This window comes from Paramormyrops kingsleyae, chromosome 3 (assembly GCF_048594095.1).
Source record: "Paramormyrops kingsleyae isolate MSU_618 chromosome 3, PKINGS_0.4, whole genome shotgun sequence".
Classification (NCBI taxonomy): Eukaryota; Metazoa; Chordata; class Actinopteri; order Osteoglossiformes; family Mormyridae; genus Paramormyrops; species Paramormyrops kingsleyae.
In genome coordinates, this window is record NC_132799.1 from 16,193,141 (window position 1) to 16,219,566 (window position 26,426).

Genomic DNA, 26,426 nt, shown 5'->3' on the forward strand with positions numbered 1-26,426 from the left:
CAATAACAACTATTCTAATATTGGATCTACTTCAGCTAAGAAATAAAACAGGAAATAACTGTTCCACATTACCTAATGTCCGACAATACCTGAATTCACCCCGATTATTGAAACTGAATATAAGATGTTGTGCGCGATTGCCCCTTTAGATCACCATGGCGATCACGCTAAATTTACCGTGGGGAGCAAGTAAATAAGCTGCTGTAAAATCGCAACGTAAATAAGAAGAAAGTATTCGGAAGTCGATCTCGCCACGAGACAGCTGCGTTCAGTAATGCCTGGTATTTAACGCAATTCGGCTGTGTTGCTTAATCTCTAGACTGGTCTTTGGTCGCTCATTCATTTATCATTTAACTTATTGGGAAATGGAGTTTAACCTTAGTTCGCAGAAACGTACGGTACCTCCCCCGTAAGTTTTTTTTTTGACTAATAGTCTGGTCTGAGTCCGTTGGTGGGAGTTCAGGACAACTTCGTACACATGAATTACTTTTATCACTGATAATGGAGAACACCGAAAACAGGCTTGTCAATGTGGACGAATGGATTGCGGAGAACGAGAAGGCTTTCCTTCCACCGGTCTGCAACAAACTTATGTGAGTAAGAGGACAGACAACGACAAAGCAGCTGTGCTATTGCTGTGCGTTCGGGGAGGTAGTCGGGGACATGTAACTCGTAGCTTGGCCATAAATCAGAGCCGCGCACATGCACTTGGCTGTATCTAAGCATAGGAAAACTAGGCAGATCGGCTGAAGGGGTCCCTGGCGAAATGTGCAGAGGGGGACCTCCCCCGTTATGTGAACCCTCTCGAGGCTGACACCCCAACTAAACCCCCCCCCCCCCCCCCCCCCCCAGAGATCAGCGTATCTATGAAGGATCACCCCCGATCGGCGAAATGTACCGAAACCAGGCGCCCCTCGAAATTTATTTCGAGCTACTGGGCTCCTTAGGGCTTATGAAAAAGCATCGGAGCTGATCCCAGGATCACAGGCAAATGCCGGCTAAGCAGCGCGATCTCGGTCATAGATTAAGCGCCCCCACGGTTTGATTTTTTACTCTCTTAACCATTTCTTCCTGCTTGCAGGTTTTCGCGTCAGCTAAACATCATGTTTGTAGGGGGTCCCAATACCAGGAAGGATTATCATATTGAGGAAGGAGAAGAGGTACTGTATGCTGATGCCATGTCAGAATGCACGCACACACTTCCCCGTGTTCGTATTCACACACAGTCTTTTCAGATATGCAGAAGAAGTGAAAGTAGATTCTAGGTACTGATAAATTATATGTGGGCGATGTGTGACCGCAGTAGCCCACCTGTCCTACCCGATTTTACCGTGTTTTGTGTCAATCCCTGTTTGCGTGGTTTTTCTTCTGCACATATTGGTGCACTCTTGACTTATACCTGAGCTGGTAACAAAAAAGCACTTCAGGACACCCAGTTTAATTGTATGTGCTAAACGGGCATCTAACCAAAAATGATTTTACGGGAGTTGAGGTCAGGCCACCCTACCAAAAGATCCAAAAGATTTCGCAGACCAGACAGCTGGGAGCAGAGTCGATTTTAGGGACTCTGGGGGCTGTGGGCAAAAAACTCCATGGGGCCCTCCAAGTCACCCCAACATAGTAAAAAAATTTTTGTATCACTACTGTGAATTCTGAATTAATAACAGAATTTAATAAAACATAAAAAAATCATCATTTTGTGAAAAACAGGATACACTAATAAAACTGATATGTCATTATGATGTACTATCATAATGACATGGGTTTGACTCCCCCCCCTCGGGGCCCCCTCCCAGCTCTGGGCACCAGGCAATTGGCTGTTCTATCACTCCGCCTCTGGGAGGGAGCAAATTTGTTTGTTTTACTACCTGCCTATAAGCCCGCTTGAGAGCAAACAAATTCCTGGGGGGAGTCAAACCCATAAACTTGCTTTGCAGTTACGTGCCTGGTGCTGAAATGTCAAACTGTAACATGCAGTGGTTAAATATTTGAGCAGTAAAGTGTACATGTGTATACGAGTGTGCATAATCTCTGTAATTACTGACTGCTTTTTGGTACTGCAGCTGTTTTACCAGCTCCGAGGTGACATGGTGCTGAAGGTGATAGAGAACGGAAAGCACAGGGAGGTGCTCATCCGGGAAGGGGAGGTGGGTTCTCCCTCCTGGTGGTGGCAGTGCGTCGTTGTGGTCGCGAACCATCCCAGTGATCCAGAATTCAGCACTGTCATGTATAATCTACGTTTTTATGATAGTGATGTTACTACATATCTTTTGTCTGGGGTGGGGGGGGGGTCCACAGATGTTTCTGCTCCCCGCACGGATCCCCCATTCCCCCCAGAGAGAGGCCAACACGGTGGGTCTTGTAGTGGAACGGAAGAGGCTTCTTTCTGAGACCGATTGCCTGAGGTACTTCTGTGGGCTTTTGAGGAAACCATTGTAGCTGTGACTCGCAGCAAACACACATCTCTAATTTATTATTTGGGCTGAGTTATCCTTCTGAGTCTTCTGTCCGTGTTCCAGATATTATGTGGATAACACCACAGATATTCTGTTTGAGCGCTGGTTCTACTGTGAGGACCTGGGAGTCCAGCTGGTTCCAGTCATCCAGGAGTAAGAAGTGCACTCTCAGAACTCAACATTACCATAAAAGGGACAGAACCAAATCTTACCAAGAAAAGAGGATGTCGGTCAAATGAAGTGCTGTTCTGGGAACGACAGTGATGGAGGATGTGTGGTAACATTGCCCACAGAAGTCTGGTTACTGCATCTTGATCTGGTTTCCGCTCAGATTGTGGAAGCTTGGCAGATGTCTGCTCTGTTCTGTATTCACTAGTATGGTGTGTGTGTGTGGCAGGTTCCTCAAGTCCGAACAATGCAGAACTGGAAAACCAAGCCCAGGTGACTGATCCATTCCTCATGCTGGTGGGGTATTCCCAAAACCACACCACCCAGCTTGTAGTAAAAATGAACACTTTTAATACTGGGGTCAATTTGCACCCCAGCTCCGTCCAAAATCCACATGTTGATCAGTTCTTCCTGTTACACAGCGTTTATATGGTGCTCCGTTTAATGGCCGCCGTTTCCCACCACACACAGACGAGTCCTTCCGCCAGCCCCCTTTCCAGCTCAACACCATGAACGTGATGACGCCATTCAGCTTTGGGGACTGGGTGTCTCGACGCCACGCCGAGCTGGACCAGGGACGACCCCTCGACATGTTCGGGGCGCAATTTGAAACCGAGGTACCCCTGGGGTATCACCTGCTCAGTTACAGGGGCCCGATCGGGCAGAGTCAGGGCTCTGGGACGTTCGGCCTGCCGCGGTGGCTGTGACAGGGCAGGGCAGGCATAGTTCTGCTGAGACATGGGGTCCATTAGGGCTGAACTAGTGACACTACGGCCGGGAGGTGAGCTTGAGTTTGCTGATAGCCTGTTGTAATAGGAGGGACTCCACTGACGTCGATCTCCTGCCTCTCAGGCTGTGCTGTATGGGCCAGGGCAGACGGCGGCATGCACACGCAACACTGATGTTTGGATCTGGCAGCTGGTATGTCCCCGGGCCGACCCAAAAGAGTGTGGGGTCTTTGGAACCTCCCCCTTCCGGTTTGATTTGACAGCAAGGAGAGAAATAAGTGGAGCGCATGTGTGATGTGTGATGGCTCCGCCCACGACGGTCCCCCGGGGAACTGCTGCCCCCATGTGCCCACCTGTTTTGCATCGATCGTCTCTGTCCCACACAGGAAGGAACATCCCAAGTGACTGTGGACAGCACCCCGTACTCGCTCTCCCCCAGAGACAGCCTGCTAATTCCTGGTCAAAATGGGTGAGTGAGCAAGGAGCAGATGTATCCTGTAGCTCTTTCTAAGGAGGACGGAATGAAGGCTGCCGTGTGATCACAATACTGTCAGTGCCAGGGGAACCTCTGAGCTTTTTCTTTCCCTTTCAGGTACCAGTGGGCACGTGACAAGGGTTGTGTCGCTCTATTGCTCACACAGGATCCTGAGAGGAAAAGCACCTATACCTGAGCTGTCACTGACCTCAGATCAGTTTGCAGATAGAAGACTTCACGGTTTTACCTGCTTGAAGGCGATTCTTTTTAATTCCACATTAATTCCACTGTCAAATTATCAATTTCATTTTTACTATTATATATGTAAATATGTGCAGTAATTAATATATAAATGTTTATACTGGCAACATTAAATTGTCTGAGGATAATGTATTTAACCTAATGTTTTAAAATGATGGATCTTGTACAGTCACCTGTGCCGGGTGTCTCATGTGCTCCCAGATACCCCCACAAATGAGCATCAAAGTGATGGGGATAAAACACAGTCATCTTCCTTTTACTGAGTATGCCAAGTATGCGAGTCATGGGCACAGGGTGCAAGAAATTGGCCAGATCAGGACAGGATATTGTTTCAGGGAGCTTACCAGTTGTAGTTCTCGCTGTAATGCTGGCTGCCATGAAAAGCACCATGTGTATTTCTCTGCAGTCCTGATATCGCTAACGGAATGTCCACTGGAATGTCCACTGGAATGTGTTGGCTGACGCCTCAATTCTCAGTCTGCATCAGAGTGCGAATTACCCCTCCATAATTGGGGGGTACTGCCTTCATAATACTTCTATGACCATTACGGTCTGCTACCGCGTCAATATGAATAGTCGCCACCAGGATCAATGTTAAGACTGCAAGATGCACTAGGGGTGTTTGCTAACATGTATGCAACACATGTGGTCATGGTCTGGACATGCGACAAAATGAGAATCAATACAGAAGATCTCATTATCCTTATCTCTATCCAAAAGAATTTGGTTTTGATAACTCCCAGGAATTATCCTAGGAGAAGTATACTAGTAAAAGTAATAAGCCTATACATTTACAAACAGCCTGGTCTGGTCCAGCAGTCTGGTGTTATTCCTGCCCTCTCAGTCCCCCCAGCTCTAACAGCCATCAGAAATAAATATTTACCTATTAGGCTAATATATGTCTTGATGATACAGTAGATCTTAAAGTACAGCCTAATTTCTAACTCACCTCTTGGTCCTGCACACTGTCCTGATCCTGCCATCTCCCCGCTGCCTGCACACTGTCCTCATCCTGCCATCTCCCTGCTGCCTGCACACTGTCCTCATCCTGCCATCTTCCTGCTGCCTGCACACTGTCCTCATCCTGCCATCTTCCTGCTGCCTGCTCACTGTCCTCATCCTGCCATCTTCCTGCTGCCTGCTCACTGTCCTCATCCTGCCATCTCCCTGCTGCCTGCACACTGTCCTCATCCTGCCATCTCCCTGCTGCCTGCACACTGTCCTCATCCTGCCATCTCCCTGCTGCCTGCTCACTGTCCTCATCCTGCCATCTCCCTGCTGCCTGCACACTGTCCTCATCCTGCCATCTTCCTGCTGCCTGCACTGTCCTGATCCTGCCATCTCCCCGCTGCCTGCACACTGTCCTCATCCTGCCATCTTCCTGCTGCCTGCTCACTGTCCTCATCCTGCCATCTTCCTGCTGCCTGCACACTGTCCTGTACACTGTCCTCATCCTGCCATCTCCCTGCTGCCTGCACACTGTCCTCATCCTGCCATCTTCCTGCTGCCTGCTCACTGTCCTCATCCTGCCATCTCCATGCTGCCTGCACACTGTCCTCATCCTGCCATCTTCCTGCTGCCTGCTCACTGTCCTCATCCTGCCATCTCCCTGCTGCCTGCACACTGTCCTCATCCTGCCATCTTCCTGCTGCCTGCACACTGTCCTCATCCTGCCATCTTCCTGCTGCCTGCTCACTGTCCTCATCCTGCCATCTCCCTGCTGCCTGCACACTGTCCTCATCCTGCCATCTCCCTGCTGCCTGCACACTGTCCTCATCCTGCCATCTTCCTGCTGCCTGCACACTGTCCTCATCCTGCCATCTTCCTGCTGCCTGCACACTGTCCTCATCCTGCCATCTTCCTGCTGCCTGCACACTGTCCTCATCCTGCCATCTTCCTGCTGCCTGCACACTGTCCTCATCCTGCCATCTCCCTGCTGCCTGCACACTGTCCTCATCCTGCCATCTCCCTGCTGCCTGCACACTGTCCTCATCCTGCCATCTCCCTGCTGCCTGCACACTGTACTGATCCTGCCATCTTCCTGTTGCCTGCACACTGTCCTCATCCTGCCATCTTCCTGCTGCCTGCACACTGTCCTCATCCTGCCATCTTCCTGCTGCCTGCACACTGTCCTCATCCTGCCATCTTCCTGCTGCCTGCACACTGTCCTCATCCTGCCATCTCCCTGCTGCCTGCACACTGTCCTCATCCTGCCATCTCCCTGTTGCCTGCACACTGTCCTCATCCTGCCATCTCCCTGCTGCCTGCACACTGTCCTCATCCTGCCATCTCCCTGCTGCCTGCACACTGTCCTCATCCTGCCATCTCCCTGCTGCCTGCACACTGTCCTCATCCTGCCATCTCCCTGCTGCCTGCACACTGTCCTCATCCTGCCATCTCCCTGCTGCCTGCACACTGTCCTCATCCTGCCATCTCCCTGCTGCCTGCACACTGTCCTCATCCTGCCATCTCCCTGCTGCCTGCACACTGTCCTCATCCTGCCATCTCCCTGCTGCCTGCACACTGTCCTCATCCTGCCATCTCCCTGCTGCCTGCACACTGTCCTCATCCTGCCATCTCCCTGCTGCCTGCACACTGTCCTCATCCTGCCATCTCCCTGCTGCCTGCACACTGTCCTCATCCTGCCATCTTCCTGCTGCCTGCTCACTGTCCTCATCCTGCCATCTCCCTGCTGCCTGCACACTGTCCTCATCCTGCCATCTCCCTGCTGCCTGCACACTGTCCTCATCCTGCCATCTCCCTGCTGCCTGCTCACTGTCCTCATCCTGCCATCTCCCTGCTGCCTGCACACTGTCCTCATCCTGCCATCTCCCTGCTGCCTGCTCACTGTCTTCATCCTGCCATCTTCCTGCTGTCTGCACACTGTCCTCATCCTGCCATCTTCCTGCTGCCTGCACACTGTCCTGTACACTGTCCTCATCCTGCCATCTCCCTGCTGCCTGCACACTGTCCTCATCCTGCCATCTTCCTGCTGCCTGCTCACTGTCCTCATCCTGCCATCTCCATGCTGCCTGCACACTGTCCTCATCCTGCCATCTCCCTGCTGCCTGCACACTGTCCTCATCCTGCCATCTCCCTGCTGCCTGCACACTGTCCTCATCCTGCCATCTTCCTGCTGCCTGCTCACTGTCCTCATCCTGCCATCTCCATGCTGCCTGCACACTGTCCTCATCCTGCCATCTTCCTGCTGCCTGCTCACTGTCCTCATCCTGCCATCTCCCTGCTGCCTGCACACTGTCCTCATCCTGCCATCTTCCTGCTGCCTGCACACTGTCCTCATCCTGCCATCTTCCTGCTGCCTGCTCACTGTCCTCATCCTGCCATCTCCCTGCTGCCTGCACACTGTCCTCATCCTGCCATCTCCCTGCTGCCTGCACACTGTCCTCATCCTGCCATCTTCCTGCTGCCTGCACACTGTCCTCATCCTGCCATCTTCCTGCTGCCTGCACACTGTCCTCATCCTGCCATCTTCCTGCTGCCTGCACACTGTCCTCATCCTGCCATCTTCCTGCTGCCTGCACACTGTCCTCATCCTGCCATCTCCCTGCTGCCTGCACACTGTCCTCATCCTGCCATCTCCCTGCTGCCTGCACACTGTCCTCATCCTGCCATCTCCCTGCTGCCTGCACACTGTACTGATCCTGCCATCTTCCTGTTGCCTGCACACTGTCCTCATCCTGCCATCTTCCTGCTGCCTGCACACTGTCCTCATCCTGCCATCTTCCTGCTGCCTGCACACTGTCCTCATCCTGCCATCTCCCTGCTGCCTGCACACTGTCCTCATCCTGCCATCTCCCTGCTGCCTGCACACTGTCCTCATCCTGCCATCTTCCTGCTGCCTGCTCACTGTCCTCATCCTGCCATCTCCATGCTGCCTGCACACTGTCCTCATCCTGCCATCTTCCTGCTGCCTGCTCACTGTCCTCATCCTGCCATCTCCCTGCTGCCTGCACACTGTCCTCATCCTGCCATCTTCCTGCTGCCTGCACACTGTCCTCATCCTGCCATCTTCCTGCTGCCTGCTCACTGTCCTCATCCTGCCATCTCCCTGCTGCCTGCACACTGTCCTCATCCTGCCATCTCCCTGCTGCCTGCACACTGTCCTCATCCTGCCATCTTCCTGCTGCCTGCACACTGTCCTCATCCTGCCATCTTCCTGCTGCCTGCACACTGTCCTCATCCTGCCATCTTCCTGCTGCCTGCACACTGTCCTCATCCTGCCATCTTCCTGCTGCCTGCACACTGTCCTCATCCTGCCATCTCCCTGCTGCCTGCACACTGTCCTCATCCTGCCATCTCCCTGCTGCCTGCACACTGTCCTCATCCTGCCATCTCCCTGCTGCCTGCACACTGTACTGATCCTGCCATCTTCCTGTTGCCTGCACACTGTCCTCATCCTGCCATCTTCCTGCTGCCTGCACACTGTCCTCATCCTGCCATCTTCCTGCTGCCTGCACACTGTCCTCATCCTGCCATCTTCCTGCTGCCTGCACACTGTCCTCATCCTGCCATCTCCCTGCTGCCTGCACACTGTCCTCATCCTGCCATCTTCCTGCTGCCTGCACACTGTCCTCATCCTACCATCTCCCTGCTGCCTGCACACTGTCCTCATCCTGCCATCTCCCTGCTGCCTGCACACTGTCCTCATCCTGCCATCTCCCTGCTGCCTGCACACTGTCCTCATCCTGCCATCTCCCTGCTGCCTGCACACTGTCCTCATCCTGCCATCTACCTGCTGCCTGCACACTGTCCTCATCCTGCCATCTCCCTGCTGCCTGCACACTGTCCTCATCCTGCCATCTCCCTGCTGCCTGCACACTGTCCTCATCCTGCCATCTCCCTGCTGCCTGCACACTGTCCTCATCCTGCCATCTCCCTGCTGCCTGCACACTGTCCTCATCCTGCCATCTCCCTGCTGCCTGCACACTGTCCTCATCCTGCCATCTCCCTGCTGCCTGCACACTGTCCTCATCCTGCCATCTCCCTGCTGCCTGCACACTGTCCTCATCCTGCCATCTCCCTGCTGCCTGCACACTGTCCTCATCCTGCCATCTCCCTGCTGCCTGCACACTGTCCTCATCCTGCCATCTCCCTGCTGCCTGCACACTGTCCTCATCCTGCCATCTCCCTGCTGCCTGCACACTGTCCTCATCCTGCCATCTCCCTGCTGCCTGCACACTGTCCTCATCCTGCCATCTTCCTGCTGCCTGCTCACTGTCCTCATCCTGCCATCTCCCTGCTGCCTGCACACTGTCCTCATCCTGCCATCTCCCTGCTGCCTGCACACTGTCCTCATCCTGCCATCTCCCTGCTGCCTGCTCACTGTCCTCATCCTGCCATCTCCCTGCTGCCTGCACACTGTCCTCATCCTGCCATCTCCCTGCTGCCTGCTCACTGTCTTCATCCTGCCATCTTCCTGCTGTCTGCACACTGTCCTCATCCTGCCATCTTCCTGCTGCCTGCACACTGTCCTGTACACTGTCCTCATCCTGCCATCTCCCTGCTGCCTGCACACTGTCCTCATCCTGCCATCTTCCTGCTGCCTGCTCACTGTCCTCATCCTGCCATCTCCATGCTGCCTGCACACTGTCCTCATCCTGCCATCTCCCTGCTGCCTGCACACTGTCCTCATCCTGCCATCTCCCTGCTGCCTGCTCACTGTCTTCATCCTGCCATCTTCCTGCTGTCTGCACACTGTCCTCATCCTGCCATCTTCCTGCTGCCTGCACACTGTCCTGTACACTGTCCTCATCCTGCCATCTCCCTGCTGCCTGCACACTGTCCTCATCCTGCCATCTTCCTGCTGCCTGCTCACTGTCCTCATCCTGCCATCTCCCTGCTGCCTGCACACTGTCCTCATCCTGCCATCTCCCTGCTGCCTGCTCACTGTCCTCATCCTGCCATCTTCCTGCTGCCTGTTCACTGTCCTCATCCTGCCATCTCCATGCTGCCTGCACACTGTCCTCATCCTGCCATCTTCCTGCTGCCTGCTCACTGTCCTCATCCTGCCATCTCCCTGCTGCCTGCACACTGTCCTCATCCTGCCATCTCCCTGCTGCCTGCACACTGTCCTCATCCTGCCATCTTCCTGCTGCCTGCTCACTGTCCTCATCCTGCCATCTCCCTGCTGCCTGCTCACTGTCCTCATCCTGCCATCTCCCTGCTGCCTGCACACTGTCCTCATCCTGCCATCTTCCTGCTGCCTGCACACTGTCCTCATCCTGCCATCTTCCTGCTGCCTGCTCACTGTCCTCATCCTGCCATCTCCCTGCTGCCTGCACACTGTCCTCATCCTGCCATCTCCCTGCTGCCTGCACACTGTCCTCATCCTGCCATCTTCCTGCTGCCTGCACACTGTCCTCATCCTGCCATCTTCCTGCTGCCTGCACACTGTCCTCATCCTGCCATCTTCCTGCTGCCTGCACACTGTCCTCATCCTGCCATCTTCCTGCTGCCTGCACACTGTCCTCATCCTGCCATCTCCCTGCTGCCTGCACACTGTCCTCATCCTGCCATCTCCCTGCTGCCTGCACACTGTCCTCATCCTGCCATCTCCCTGCTGCCTGCACACTGTCCTCATCCTGCCATCTCCCTGCTGCCTGCACACTGTACTGATCCTGCCATCTTCCTGTTGCCTGCACACTGTCCTGATCCTGCCATCTTCCTGCTGCCTGCACACTGTCCTCATCCTGCCATCTTCCTGCTGCCTGCACACTGTCCTCATCCTGCCATCTTCCTGCTGCCTGCACACTGTCCTCATCCTGCCATCTCCCTGCTGCCTGCACACTGTCCTCATCCTGCCATCTTCCTGCTGCCTGCACACTGTCCTCATCCTACCATCTTCCTGCTGCCTGCACACTGTCCTCATCCTGCCATCTCCCTGCTGCCTGCACACTGTCCTCATCCTGCCATCTGCCTGCACACTGTCCTCATCCTGCCATCTTCCTGCTGCCTGCACACTGTCCTCATCCTGCCATCTCCCTGCTGCCTGCACACTGTCCTGATCCTGCCATCTTCCTGCTGCCTGCACACTGTCCTCATCCTGCCATCTCCCTGCTGCCTGCACACTGTCCTCATCCTGCCATCTACCTGCTGCCTGCACACTGTCCTCATCCTGCCATCTCCCTGCTGCCTGCTCACTGTCTTCATCCTGCCATCTTCCTGCTGTCTGCACACTGTCCTCATCCTGCCATCTTCCTGCTGCCTGCACACTGTCCTGTACACTGTCCTCATCCTGCCATCTGCCTGCACACTGTCCTGATCCTGCCATCTTCCTGCTGCCTGCACACTGTCCTCATCCTGCCATCTTCCTGCTGCCTGCACACTGTCCTCATCCTGCCATCTTCCTGCTGCCTGCACACTGTCCTCATCCTGCCATCTCCCTGCTGCCTGCACACTGTCCTCATCCTGCCATCTCCCTGCTGCCTGCACACTGTCCTCATCCTGCCATCTCCCTGCTGCCTGCACACTGTCCTCATCCTGCCATCTCCCTGCTGCCTGCACACTGTCCTCATCCTGCCATCTCCCTGCTGCCTGCACACTGTCCTCATCCTGCCATCTCCCTGCTGCCTGCACACTGTCCTCATCCTGCCATCTCCCTGCTGCCTGCACACTGTCCTCATCCTGCCATCTCCCTGCTGCCTGCACACTGTCCTCATCCTGCCATCTCCCTGCTGCCTGCACACTGTCCTCATCCTGCCATCTCCCTGCTGCCTGCACACTGTCCTCATCCTGCCATCTTCCTGCTGCCTGCACACTGTCCTCATCCTGCCATCTCCCTGCTGCCTGCACACTGTCCTCATCCTGCCATCTCCCTGCTGCCTGCACACTGTCCTCATCCTGCCATCTCCCTGCTGCCTGCACACTGTCCTCATCCTGCCATCTCCCTGCTGCCTGCACACTGTCCTCATCCTGCCATCTCCCTGCTGCCTGCACACTGTCCTCATCCTGCCATCTCCCTGCTGCCTGCACACTGTCCTCATCCTGCCATCTCCCTGCTGCCTGCACACTGTCCTCATCCTGCCATCTCCCTGCTGCCTGCACACTGTCCTCATCCTGCCATCTCCCTGCTGCCTGCACACTGTCCTCATCCTGCCATCTCCCTGCTGCCTGCACACTGTCCTCATCCTGCCATCTCCCTGCTGCCTGCACACTGTCCTCATCCTGCCATCTCCCTGCTGCCTGCACACTGTCCTCATCCTGCCATCTCCCTGCTGCCTGCACACTGTCCTCATCCTGCCATCTCCCTGCTGCCTGCACACTGTCCTCATCCTGCCATCTCCCTGCTGCCTGCACACTGTCCTCATCCTGCCATCTTCCTGCTGCCTGCACACTGTCCTCATCCTGCCATCTCCCTGCTGCCTGAGGCCCATCCTGCCCCGGCCCATACAGCACAGCCTGAGAGGCAGGAGATCGACGTCAGTGGAGTCCCTCCTATTACAACAGGCTATCAGCAATGAAGGTTGTAAAATAACACATTTTAAACAGGCTAGACTTCTGCTGGCTACTTACATTTACCAACGCACGACAAACAGTACCATGACAGATAAACACAATGAACAGATCACTCAATGCGAATGAATGACGCAACCGACTGGCTGCTTCTAGCGCCGAGGTGGTTAAAATGGTACGGTCCACATTAGGGGTGACTGAAATCGTTTTACATAAACTTTTCTTACAAGGTGAGGTTATCTTTTATTTATTTTTTACAACAAAAGAAAAATATTAAGACCTCCCGCAAACTGCTATTTTTGTCTCTTTGGGGGGGGGTCTGAGTCTTGATCGAGGGGTACAGTACACCCCGTAATTCGAACCATGGTCTGTATCGTTTACACCTCTTCCCACACAGCAGCAGGGACATGTGGTTTAAATTTGTTTAATTACATAATATAATTGCCATTGAAAACCAAATCGTATTTTTTCCCCCAGAGTTTTCATATGATTTGTTAAATACTTTTGAGGCTTTACTGTAAAAATCATATTATGCAGCTAGAGACGTTTGCATCACTCATTGAGAAGTATAAATGAAATCTTACACATTTGGTCTACAGTTTTCGTAATCTGGAAGTGAGACAAAATTAGACGTAAGTGTTTCTTTTGTGACGAAAATCGCCTCAGTATTTAGTAGAAATGAGTGGGATCAGAATAACTGAAAGTGCACCAATAAGTTTATAGGAGTTCCGTTATTGCTAAGGTAGAAAAGCTGTTCAGACCTTGAGCAAGGTTTCATTTTCGATTATGGATTAAGACGACGACAGTGAAAATATTATATTTGTAATTTATCAACAGCGGCACGGTGTTAATTTTCATTTAATGTGTTTTGTTAATATTTTGACAAATCAAAAGCACTGTCATTTGGTTAACCTGATTGGTTCACCTATCCTATATTTAATGATTTGATATGCCAATCAGTCCCAACTAATTACGCCTTCAGCAGGAAGGCTGACAAGGTAGGTAAGATGCTTGACGTAAAATATGACATACACCGTGCTACGCATTTCATTCATATGGCGAAACCAAAGTCTGAAATGTCTACAGTCCTCGTCATTTAAAGCTGTCATGAATATTAATAATAATTACAGTAATTAGATTAATCCGCGGGTCTAGCGACTGGCATTTTGGTATTGAAAGCAGTCCCGGCAAACGAACAACAGGGCATAAGCAAAGAAAAAGTTGCGTGATTGAACCCATCGTTGGCTGTCTGTTCTATTGTAAAGCAAATCAAACGACAAGGTGTCAGAAGATATTTAAAATAACTGAAGGATTGAAGCCGCCGTCTGGGCTTGATCTGCAAACCTGCAAGTGTCCGATGATTTCTGCAGCAACAGGAGGCGCTAGCAAACCTGCTAAGGTACAGTCCTGGCAGTTTCTTCATGTGGCTGGTGAAGATACCGTTTAAGTGTATAATACCTTCGCTTTTGACACTGCATAACTTACAAAATCTCATCAAGCAACACAATTTACAAACGGTAGAACATTTTCCCGTGTGTGCAATGGGATATGTCTCTTACCCAGTATGTTACGGAGCTAAAACGAAGGGCACAGTCATGCGAGTTTGGTGGTTTGCTTGACTCACTCATTCGGGACCGCGCAATCTGTATAGCGTTTCCTCGGATGCATTAAGGGAAAGACTGTTAAGGGGCGGATATTACTCTCCACAAAGCTGTACAGGGATGCATCGAGTCCGAGACTACTAAAGCTCAAGTTCAGTAAATGCAAGAGGAGGATCGGACTGCGCAAGCCTCCTCACATGACAGTAGCCATGTCCAGATAGCCTATATAAACTGAAAGGATAAAAGGAAAATAAACACACATTTCACTGTAAAAGATGAGACACTGAGCACGGACTATAACGTTGTCCAGCTTTTGGTAAACAGTCCAAGAACCGCGAGAAAATTTATAATTTTGCAAAAACGTGAGATCGAAAAAAAATTATGTAGTTGAAGATGAGGAAGTAACAGGACAGCTTGCAACTTTGTGGGTGTTGTGCACACAGCCACCAACTGAAGAATGGGCAGTTGACCTAAAAATAGGATGTAGATATTTTAGTTAAAAATTAGATACTGGAGCACAGGCATATATAATTCTTTACAGCCTGTTGCATTGATTGGACCAACAGATTACAAATAGGCAGGAATGTAAACGTGTCTATTTACACAGGAGGAAAAATACCTGTAAAAGGAAGCCTGAAAGTGTGCTACAAGAATGAAACACATGCTGTGGAGTTTGTAGTGGTGAAAAATGAGGTAAAACCAGTGTGTGAAATACTGGTCAATATTCGGGGGGGGGGGGTCCCCTTCTCCCTATTGTTGCGCAATACCGATCTTGAGACCCCCTTAAAATTTTGCTTTTGAGGCTTTCAGGGGGTCTCATGGGTTAATGGGGGGTGTCAGACCCCCCTGTATTTTGCACACTGGGTAAAACCCTGACTGGGAATTCAAATATGTTAAAAAAAAAAAAACTAATCAAATGGGTGATGGCTTTGAGGATGAGCAAAAATGATATTTTCACTGAATGTTCTGATGGGTTTGAGGGTGTAAGCTGCCTTGAGGATGAACACAGAATCAAAAAGAAAGAAAAGTTTCAGTTGCATTGTGGGAAAAACTTCTAAACAAATTGCAGAGAATGGTAAAAATAAAAGGAGGGGATTAAAAAGATTGAGGAACCAGCACAGTGGGTGAACCCCTTTATGATGGTTGAAAAACCTAATAGCAACTTAAGGATCTGTTTGGACCCTCGGGACCTCAACACAGCTGTGATGAGACAACATTATCAGCTACCTACAGTGGAAGAAATAACAGACAGACTGGCAAAAGCTAAACAGTTTTCTGTGCTGGATACAAACTCAGGCTTTTGGCACTGTTAATTGGATGATGCCAGTTCTTTGTACATTTAACACTCTGTTTGGCCTCTATAGGTTTCTTCGTCGTCCCTTTGGGATCGACTCGGCACCTGAAATGTTCCACAGAACAGTGAAGCAGCTGTTTCAGAGGATTGGAGGTGTTAACCTACTTTGATGACATACTTGTTTGGGACAAAAGAACAGCACAATCAAAGGTTAACAAGTGTTAAAGAGAGCCAGAGCTTAGAATTTTTGACTGAATAAAGAAAAATGTATGATTGGAGTTGAGGAAACCAAATATCTTGGTCACATTCTATCACAAGATGTTTTGAAACGTGACTGTTGAATGATTTCTTGGAATATTTCCATCAGTTTGTGTGTGACAGAGACTTAAAAATACAGTCTGACTACAAACAACTGGAAGCAGCCATGAAAAAAACCATTAGCAGCAAGAATACAGAGATTGTTATTGAGATTACAGAAGTATCAGGTCAGTGTGCAGTACAAATCAGGAAAAGAAATGTATGCTTCAGATGCTTTATCTAGAGCACACTTACTAAAGATTGACATAACTGAAGAAGCTGAAGCTTGGGATCACATAGTTATGGCACACTTACCTGTGACTAAAGAGAAATTGGCCAAGATCAAAGAGAAAACATGTAAGGATGGAACACAGAAAAAGTTAATTGATGCTCTGTACAGGGGATGGCCCGAAAGGAGGTGTCAAATTGCTAAAAAGTAGGAGGTGAGAGAATTATTGTTATGGAAACAATGAGAGGTGAGATGTTGAAACAAATTCATGAAAGTCACCAAGGCCTAGAGAGTTACAGGTGGAAAGCGTGACACATGCTTTTTAGGGCTGAAATGTCTAAAAGCATAACTGACACCATGAACAACGGGGATGTGTGTCTCACATTCAGAAGATTTCAAAGCAAGGAACCACTCCTTCCACACAGCACACCAGAAAGGCCATGGCAAAAGATAGGTATTGACTTTTTCACATTTAACAGCGACTACTTCATTTTGGTGGATTATTACTATAAACTCGTTGGAATTGAGTGGCTGAAGCACTAACATCATAACCCATCTCAAGTTACAGTTTTCCAGGTATGGAATTTCTGAAACTGTTGTTCCTAATAACTACAGCTGGGCGATATGACCTAAAAATAAAATCTCCGATTTTTTTCACAATAATTTTTTTAAAATTGATTTCCCCTCCCCTAGTTTCATTATACGGTTGTGGCAAGGCAACTTCAGAAAAAAAATTGCGGCTTGGAAGCACGTACTTCGGGTCTAAAACTTTTAGCATGTTAATGAATCCCGGTGTTCTGTCGATATATGCTGCCTTGTCGAAAAATGCTACCGTAGTGCTAATAGATAGCCCTAACCCTAACTCTTACCCTAACCCCCCAAAACCCCTAAAACCCTTACCTTAACCCCTAAAACCTAACCCTAATCCCAAAACGGTGGAACTGCACATGCGCAGAAAGGCTCGATAGCACGTCTCGATAGGTAGTATTTTTCGACAGAACACCCGGCTTTTCTACAGTATGTATGGGCACCATGTCTTTTGCAATATACATCGCGACGGCGTTTGTTATCGCCTTCCATCGTGCCCCATTCTTATCATATGACACACAGTTCGAAAACGTGTCAGGGACGGTTGCTTGCTTAACTTTGGATGTTGTGCTGGTGCTGCGGCTATTTCGCTGGGAGCTGCACTTCTCCCACTCCACTGTGTGCCTCTGCTTTAGGTGCTGGAATAAATTTGTCGTGCTTCCTTTTGTTGCAACAGTTTTTAAACAGACTTTGCAACGAGGACTTGTTTGGTCTGTGTCCGACGGCGCAAAACAGAACCAATTCCATATTACAGATGTAGAAAAACCTTTCTTGGGTACAAGCTCCAGCTTTTTCCCTGTCGTTTGTGAATCCATAGATATCTATAGAATGACTAGATGTCTCGTCTGCGTTGCTGGCCAACGGAGTCGAACGTCCGCATATGGCGGCCATCTTACCACAGGCTGCTCGCTCACCCAAAATATGGTGTTGATAGTAAAACATGTAATTTTTAAATAGCCATAACGTGCTCAATTTTTAACCGATTTTCAAACGGTTTGATTTTATAAACGTCAAATATGTAGTTATGACACTGAATACTTTTGAATAATTATCTTATGTTCTAAAAAATAGAATAATGTTCTAGAATAGGTAGACTAAGCCTACAAGATTTCCCTTAACAAATATACATCAAGAAACGCTGCATGTTAAAATCCCCACCCTGTACAGTGATGACTAGAACACAGCACAAAGAACTAAAGTCCATATTTCCAAATTGTTAATAAAAATATTTTTACACATAAAATGGTAGTAAACAGTTTGTTTAGACATTATAAAGGCACTTTCCAAAGATTTTTGAAGATTTATTAAAATCAATGTTTAGACAGAGGTGTTAGAGACATTTGATGGATTTTTTTTTTTTTTTACATTTTCATTAAAAATTTAGCGACGTAACAAAGGTGTCCCAGTGGTGCTGGTTCTGGTCCTCATCCAGCTGGGCCTGATAAGAGTGGGTTAGCATTACTATAACTCATGATCAGTGGCGGCTGGTGAATGTGTCATTTTCACATACAAACGGAGCATTCTGGTGCATTCGGACAAAATAATAGATAAAAGTTAACATTCTCTCCCTGTGTCTGTATGTGTGTTTGTGAGAAGAGACAGAGAGAGGGAATGTGATTTTAAAATGGGTGAGTGTGTTACGGCCAATCTATTGTGTTGGTAACTTTACTCATAAATCTATCAACAGCCAAATACGATAAAATACCAATACTGAAGGCATGATGCCACCATAGGTTTGCAGAGAACTACATACAATATGCACACTGAAGGCATGATGCCACCATAGGTTTGCAGAGAACTACATACAATATGCACACTGAAGGCATGATGCCACCATAGGTTTGCAGAGAACTACATACAATATGCACACTTGAAAGGGGTGGGGTGGTGGTGTGGGGTTGTGAGGGCCGCTGTAACCCAGTGTTCATCCTCACGGGAAAGGGGAGGGTGGGGGTGGGTTGTGAGGGCCGCTGTAACCAGTGTCCATCCTCACGGGAAAGGGGAGGGTGGGGGTGGGTTGTGAGGGTTAGGGTTAGGCTTCTTATTGCTACTGACTAAAATAAAGTAGTTTTGAGTGTCTAAATGTGCTGTAATAAACAACAAATTGTATACCTTGCAGAAACAAAAACGGATCACATTTAATCACGTGTATATTGATATATCAGTCTTATACACCTTAAATTATTTTTGGTCAGTGATAGACATACCCTTTGAAGATGTGCTGGGAAGCTGAAAATGGATGGCACAACACCATCTTTAATCCGCACAGTCTGCCCGGTCCTGTCGAAGTCCTCGGTCTTGAAGTGCTCACTGCAGATCAGTGTCCTGTCAGTGGCAGCAAAACCGTCCCTTCTTAGGGCAACTTCCCACTTCCTCCTCCTCTCTCTGGATTTGGGAAACCTTACAAAAGTGAGAAATGTACCCAGATATATCAATTATTGTCAACATTTTAAATCCATCTTTCCATTTAAGGCCAAGGACACAAGTAAACACCTAGATTATCATATGTTGGGGTAACTGTATGTAAGCATGTATGTAAGTACTTCAAGAATAAGATAAACACACAAACTATATTCAAACATTCAGTGATTATGTACGTTAAACAAAATATTCTAAACCTTGTGTCAACAACAATCTAGCAATACTATTATGTAATATGTACATACTTCCACTAAGTAACTAACGATTATCCGAAAAATAATTCATAATATTGTAACATCCTACAGGTGAAAGGTGATCCCTCGGGTTCTCGTTTCGAGACAACGGCGGTTACAGCAGCCATAGGCGGCACAAAAGTCTGGCATCTTGTCAGCAATTTCCTGTAGAAATCATAATGTAAGACGTTTTAACAAACCAACCAGACAGTAAATCATGTGTAAATTCAGTTAAATCATGTTTATAATGTGTGTATTATATTGAAAAGAAAGCGTAATTCTGCCTCGCCCCAAATTACTGGATAGCTAGTAGCCTAGCTAGGCGTGATGCACAACTAAACTGCACGATTAAGTCAGTTTTTTTTTTCGAGGAGAAAAGCTGCGATTTCAACATGTTCAAGCATCCAGAACTATAACCACGTTAATAATGTTTGTAAGAAAACACACAGTTTGTAAATCCATCAAGATTTCAGCGAGATAAGAGTATTAACGTTTGTGCAGGTCACTTACCTTACCTCCGTTTACCTCAGGTTCGAATGATCCCGCCAGAAAGCCAGCCTGTGGTAAGATGGCCGACCTGTGCGGACGCTCTAGACCTCGTCATAATACATCTAGTCATTCTATATATATATCTATGTGTGAATCTGCTACAGTGTTTGGGTGCGCTGCGCTAATTGACCCGTGAAGAACGATGCGTTGCATTAGTTCCGCTTTTGGCGCTCGTGTGTAAAATAAGTAATAAAATCGATTTTCATAAAAACACATCGTCCTGAACTGTAAATTCGAATTAATCGATAAAATCTATGTATCGCCCACCTCTACTAATAACGGTACACGATTTAGTTCCAGGGAGTTCCAGAACTTTGCAAAAGAGTGGGAGTTTTGCCACAAGGCCTCTAGCCCCCACCATCCTCAGTCTAATGGCATGGCTGAGAGAGTAGTGCAAGCAGTCAGGATCATGCTGAAAAAGGCTAAGGCTGCAGGAAGAGATCCTTACCTTGCTCTGATGAACTGGAGAAGTACCCCAATGGAAGACATTGGAGCATCACCAGCATGGCTGCTGATGGGCAGGCAAACTGATGAATCAGGCTTCCAGCTCCTCAAAAACTGCTAAAGCCTCACATACCAAACAGTGAGAACTTTGTTAGAAAGCCAGGCAAAGGAAGCAGAAGAAGGACCCCAGTTGCTTCAATGGCTTCAGGTTGGAGACTATAAGATGTATAAGATTCTGGCCGGATGGTTTAAGGTTTAAGGTTTTGAGGAGGTTTAAGGTCTCTCCTGCTGTCCTTAAGACCTTCTACTTGGCTGCCATAGAGAGCATCCTGACCATGAGCATCACATCATGGTTCGGGAACTGCTCTGCCCAGGACCGGAAAGCCCTGCAGAGGGTGGTTAGACCAGCTGAGCGCTGCACCAGATCTGCCTTGCCCTCCATACAAGACATTTACACCAGCCGCTGTAGGACCACTGCAACAAAAATCTTCAAGGACCCCTCCCACCCCAATAACTCTCTGTTTTGCCTGCTGAATTCAGGCAATCTCTTCTGCAGCCTTATGACCAGAAATGAAAGGTTAAGGAGGAGCTTTTCCCCCAGGTCATAAGGCACCTAAACCATGACAATACTCCGTGCTTCACACTGTCCAAATCGTTGCCACATACCTCAGGCCTCTTGCACATTGCACTTATATTGCACAGCAAAATGCCTCTTACCTATCACTTATGTATAGATTATGTACAGCTGAACATTTCATAAATTTTTTATCTATATTTTTTCTTATTATGCACGACTGCTCGGAGGGACCAGGGATACATTCCACTACATGTTGTATGAGTACAACTGTGTACATGACGAATAAACCTCTTGAATCTTGTGGAACAAGGCAGGAGTTATAAAACTTGATCAACACCCCAGATCATATGTGGTACAAACACTGGATGGACATGACGTGCTTTTTTTTTTTTTAATAAAAAAAATGTGGAATGTCGTGATATTAGAGTTATTGGATTAATCCACAGGGCTAGAGGCTGCCATTTTGGTATTGAAAGGAGTCCTGGCAGACAAACAACAGGGCATAAGCAAAGGAAAACTTTGATGATTGAACCCACCCTTGGCTGTTTGATTTATTGTAAAGCACAGCACAAATCAAACGCCACCCACAGCTTATAGAGGCTTTGATGTATTAGTTACCTAATGCACATTTCATGCTGATCGCAATTTCCGCTTCTATGATTTTGCGCAGCAGGAACACCTTTTATGTGGGACTTTGGGGGTTTTTGCCACTGACTTTTCTTCCGTGGTGTCTGTAATTTATGCATTGTCAGCACAGACCTAGTCTTTTAAATATTCTATCAGTGTTTAATCTCTGCCTTTCTCGTTAAGATGTATTAAGAATGACATACTTTACGAGACTTGCTTGGACACACCTACTCATTGAAAGGTTTATTTGTACTATTCTCTACTTTTCAATAATTCTAAAGATATTAACGGTATAAAAAAAAGTTAACCCTTAACCTCAGTTGCTCCAGGCACTGGCTGACCCAGTTCTCTCCTCTACACCAGTTCCATGTGGTGGCCTCCTGGGATGCTTTCCCAGCTGTCCTGAAGGAGGTCCCGTATATATGCTGAGTACTCACTGGCTGCTTTTCCATCACTCAATGGTCAGACTCCTCCAAAAACCATTTCTACTGGGTTTAGGTCAGATGGACAGGTCATGTGATGCGACACTATCACTGTCCTTTGTAGGCGGCTTGGCTTTGTCCACACTTTTGATTGGTACTGTAGATGTGGCTCTCATTGTGGTATATTCAGCGATTTAGTTGCAATGGGATTCACATGGAAAAATGATGAGAACCATCCCCCTACCCCACAAAGATCCCCACCCCAGTGCGTATAGCTCAACTATTGTGTAATCTTAATGAGAAGCAGGATTACTAGAAGGTGTATGTCAAATTGTCAGTTTTCCATATATAATCAGGTTATTTTAAAATGGAAGGTTACCCAGAATGGGTTGCTCTTAATTATATTTCTTGATATATGTGCTTTGTTGTTATGTGTAATTGTGTGCCTTAGTGGGCTAAGCCTCTGTGTCTGTGATCAGAAGGTCACCAGTTCAGATTCAGCCTTGGCACATCTGCTGGTCTTTGAGCAAGGTTTCCTGGATGCCACAACAGGTGGCTGCCCTTCACGGCCAGCTTGCTCTCACCTCCAGAGAGCAAGTTGGGGGAAGTATAAAGAGAATTTCCCCATGGGGATCAGTAATGTATCTAATTATTATTATTATTATTATTATCGTTATTGTTGTTATTATTAATGCAGGTATTTGATAAGGAGTCGGAAAGAGTAGAGAGCTGGCATCATGTGGTTGAGATCTGTATAAATTCTGTGTATCCTTATGTTCATTAAATTGTGTAGCACACCGCTTGCTACGGGTTTGGTAGGCTGTCTATATCATGGATGCTATAAGCACTGAAGTGGCAGTGAAGGAAGGGACAGCCCAACAGCCACAGCATCTTTTGAAACAGGAGATATTGTGGATAAACAAGGTAAAAAAAAGACTTCTGTGGTGTAGTGCTACTTTTTGCAGTTTAAAGTCCGATACATTTATTAAACATGCCAAACTGATAGAGATTACTAACTTTTGGGCATCACAATACGCCTCTCATTAATATTTTAGGTGTACTACAAATCTGTTTACCAAATTGTGGGCGTAAGTAAATGTCCATATAATAGCAACAAGCCGGCATCCAGACAAATAATCTAAAACCCTGGTCATTATTGTGAATGTGCCATATAATCTGTGATAACATGCAGCACTAGTTTTCAGAGAACAAACAGCAATTAGTTACCAGTTTCTAGTTTTTACTCATTAAAACTGTTGTGCGTACTAATTTATACCAAATAAAGTGCCTGTTATAGCTATAGATGCACAGATACCAACCCCCAGGTTCCAACAGGCTCTATCTATTGGGTACTTTCAGGTTCCAGCATGCTCAGTAAGGCTTACTTCCTGGTACTGCCTTCACCATGGTCACATGACCTGCTTTGCTGTAAGCTTTAGCTATGCTGGTTTGAATAAGGCCACTTTTATATAGACCACTTATATCACACACTTTCGCACCCTTTTGGGGAGGTTTATTGATCAGGACCAGGAGGGACATGCCTGTGTCATGTCTCACAGGGCACCGACTGCTTGGTCGGATTCTTCTCGGGGCATGTTTTGGGCATGTCTGTACTTTTTCTCTCCAAAAGTGCTTGGCCAGCAGGGTCAGTGCACTAGCGTGCTTTTCTTCTTGCCTCACACCAAGAAGGGGGGGGGGGAGGGGTGGGGGAAGGCAGAATGAGGTCATTATTCAGAGTGCAAAGTAGGAGTTCTCACCAGAGAGTGAACTTGCTTGGCCTGGGCCCAGTTCCAAGGCACATCACCAGCATGGGACACCGGCCCCTAGCTTTGAACGTCGTGCTGCACACATGTGTGTTGGTGAAATGCATGTCCTCCGAACATTCGTGCTTTGTTTTGCACCGAACAGAAACGCAGGTGCAGGACAAAGACTTGAGAGACATGTTAATAAACCATAATCATTCTCATGGTGCTGTAACACTCTGGTCTCCCTTTGGCATCTTAAGGATGAATCACAGCAGAGCAGTGCATGGTGTGGGTGGGTGGATGGGTCAACAGATAGGTGGATCGGCGTCCCCGCTTTAACATGAAGCCCGTTAGTCCGTGACATTTATTCTGTCCGGTTCCTGGCCCACCCCACCACTGAAACAACAACACTGGGACCATTTCCCATGCCTGGGTACAATGCACGATGAATTCCATGCAAGGAGAATGAAATCCTGCAAGAAGGAAGAACTCGCCCCAGCTCTACTAAAAGCGTCAATTGCAAAACATCAGGCTTGACACCTCCCCCTCACCCCCCTCCCCAGCCCTCCATGTTATCATTCTCTGTCATAGACCAGCAGGAAGTTCTTCTGCGGAGTCTTGAGAGTGTGTTTCAGAGCAGGAGGTGTTGCCTTGCTGGAGACACAGACACAAGCTGTCCCTGTTTTTTTTTCTCCTTTTTGTCCCACCTCTTCTTTTTTGAAGTGGAACTTCAGGAATTTTCTACAGTATATTCTTAAATCCTGTACCCTTCCATACAGCCAGGTAAGCTCTCAAGTAATTTGATACGGTTATTTTGGACAATATGCTGAGTAAACCAGTCACTGATGATGCTAATATTGAGGTGAGTGCTCTGGAAGTCTATAAATTAATACATTGTACTGGTTTCCATGGATATCCAGTGAAATCTCATTTTATATTTTTTTGTTAGAGAAAATGGAATGTTTGCAGTATGCGAAGAGGAAATCCTTGTGTGTTTTCATATCACCATAATTTAGTAATTACCATAGGTCAGCAAAAACAGCAATACAGGAACCTCATTAAAACCTCATAAGTCTCATTAAAAACAATGTAAATGGAAATATATGTTCGGCAAGTTTTCTTGGCTGATGAAGTCAGCTAAGTTAAGCTAGAGGTGGTGCAGTCATACAAAGGTGCCATTTATATGAGTGCTTAGTGGTTGTTCCTCTGTTCAACCAGTGTCTCTGTATAGGTTCCAGATAAACAAAGATTGCGTGAAGATCAGAGTTTCCGGCCTTGTGGGGTACGGCTTTTTGGCACGCAATGGTGGGGAACTCATCCCAGGCGTGCCCAGCATCGAAGGCGTTGCTGGTCAATGTGCTGCCGACGTTCTTGTCCATCGAGTTCCTGCTGGGCTTGCCGGGCACCATGCTGGCACTCTGGATCTTCTGCTGCCGCATGTCAAACTCCCTGCCTAACACAGTGTTCCTGCTGAACATGGTGATGGCCGATTTCCTGCTGCTCACTGGCCTGCCATTCCAGATCGACTACTTCCGCCGCTGCGACAGTTGGATGTTCGGCCCGTCCTTCTGCAACATCACCCTCTTCATGATGGCCGTCAACCGCTCGGCCAGCATCGCGTTCATGATGACCGTAGCAGTCAACCGTTACTTGAAAATTGTTCACCCACACCATCGCATCAACAACATAACAGTGTGCCAGGCACGGCTCATCTCCCTGGTGGAATGGGTAGTGGTGGTGTCCCTACGACTCCCCCTGCTGACCAATTTGCTCTCGTGGGAAGAGAACAATGTCACCCTGTGCCAGAGTTTTGGCCTCACGGATCTGTCCGTGGGTATGAAACTGCACTATGGTGTCCACCTGCTGGAGTTCCTGCTGCCCTTCCTGGTGCTACTTTTCTGCTCCTTCCGCATCATCTGTGTTCTGCGGCACCGGCAGATGGACAAGGTGAAGAGAGTGCGGCGGGCCATGCGGGCAGTGCAGGCCATCGTGGCCATATTCATCTTCTGCTTCATGCCAAGCTTCATCACTGGTGTGGCTGCACTCATCTTGGACCGTAAGTCCGAAGACTTCAACCTGTTGTCCACGCTCTTCAGGTTCTCCATCACGTTCACCTACCTGAACAGTGCCCTGGACCCCATCATCTACTGCTTCAGCAGCCCCTCCTTTCACAACGCCCTCAAGATGTCCTTCAACAGCCTGGGCCTGGTCCAGTTCCAGCTCAACCGGAGGGGAAGCACCGTCAGCGAGGACTGACACCACCTTCTGCCCGACTCTGGGAAGGGAGATACGCCCAGAGCCCTCAATGGATACTCTAGTGCAGCCTGTAGTACTGCCTTGCTCTTCCCTGCCACTGCAACACGCCCCACTTGTGCTGTACGTTGTAACCAGAATTGTAAGGTGCAAGTGTACAGATACTGTTTGGCATAAGTAGACAATTTATCATACACTTGTTTTTATTTTATCTGTAATATTATAAATAGTCTTTTATGTTTTTTAATGTTTCCACTGTACTTTAGTATTAAAATGATGGTAATTTATTTTTGTAAAAGTTTGCTTTTGGATTTCCTATAATAGCCTCTTCTACAGTCCATCCGCAGAGGGCCCAGCATGGGTCTCTCCTGAATACGGGGGTTTGTTGCCGTGGTAAGGCCCATGGGATCGCAGTGTGCTATGCAGTCTTTTTCTTTTTATTCAGCTCACTGTCAGCCATTTTCTGGCTCATCAGTGTCTGCTTTACACAGTCTGTGACTAAACCTGAAAAATGGCGGGCGTGTTTCTGACTTACCCGCAGATTTTCAAGTTGACTGACGGGATGGCTCAGGTTTCCCATGTAACA

General features: G+C 48.3%; 2 protein-coding genes and 2 long non-coding RNA genes across 6 annotated transcripts; 3 read left to right on the top strand and 1 right to left on the bottom strand.

Annotated features, from left to right (window-relative positions):
• Positions 1-254: 254 nt before the first annotated feature.
• haao (3-hydroxyanthranilate 3,4-dioxygenase) lies at positions 255-4,202 on the top strand. Its single transcript, XM_023804302.2, has 10 exons — positions 255-593; positions 1,082-1,160; positions 2,064-2,147; positions 2,299-2,405; positions 2,520-2,609; positions 2,854-2,897; positions 3,096-3,241; positions 3,477-3,545; positions 3,739-3,821; positions 3,945-4,202. The coding sequence occupies exons 1-10, from the start codon at positions 502-504 to the stop codon at positions 4,021-4,023; spliced, it is 873 nt and encodes a 290-aa protein (XP_023660070.1). The 5' UTR covers positions 255-501; the 3' UTR covers positions 4,024-4,202.
• A 9,373-nt stretch (positions 4,203-13,575) lies between these two features.
• Positions 13,576-15,733, top strand: LOC111848824 (uncharacterized). The gene is made up of 2 exons (XR_002839398.2): positions 13,576-13,959; positions 15,526-15,733. It is a non-coding gene; the product is annotated as an uncharacterized lncRNA (long non-coding RNA).
• A 2,125-nt stretch (positions 15,734-17,858) lies between these two features.
• On the bottom strand, positions 17,859-19,878 carry LOC140588188 (uncharacterized). 3 transcript variants are annotated; one of them, XR_011989505.1, is made up of 4 exons: positions 19,734-19,877; positions 19,294-19,388; positions 18,777-18,969; positions 17,859-18,007 (listed from the first exon to the last, which is right to left on the bottom strand). It is a non-coding gene; the product is annotated as an uncharacterized lncRNA (long non-coding RNA). The 3 variants fall into 3 exon arrangements; XR_011989506.1 differs by lacking the exon at positions 17,859-18,007 and adding an exon at positions 18,606-18,623; XR_011989504.1 differs by having other exon boundaries at positions 17,859-18,969; positions 19,734-19,878.
• A 673-nt stretch (positions 19,879-20,551) lies between these two features.
• Positions 20,552-26,127, top strand: hcar1-3 (hydroxycarboxylic acid receptor 1-3). Its single transcript, XM_023821151.2, has 2 exons — positions 20,552-24,370; positions 24,819-26,127. The coding sequence occupies exon 2, from the start codon at positions 24,890-24,892 to the stop codon at positions 25,841-25,843; it is 954 nt and encodes a 317-aa protein (XP_023676919.2). The 5' UTR covers positions 20,552-24,370; positions 24,819-24,889; the 3' UTR covers positions 25,844-26,127.
• The last annotated feature ends 299 nt before the right edge of the window (positions 26,128-26,426 follow it).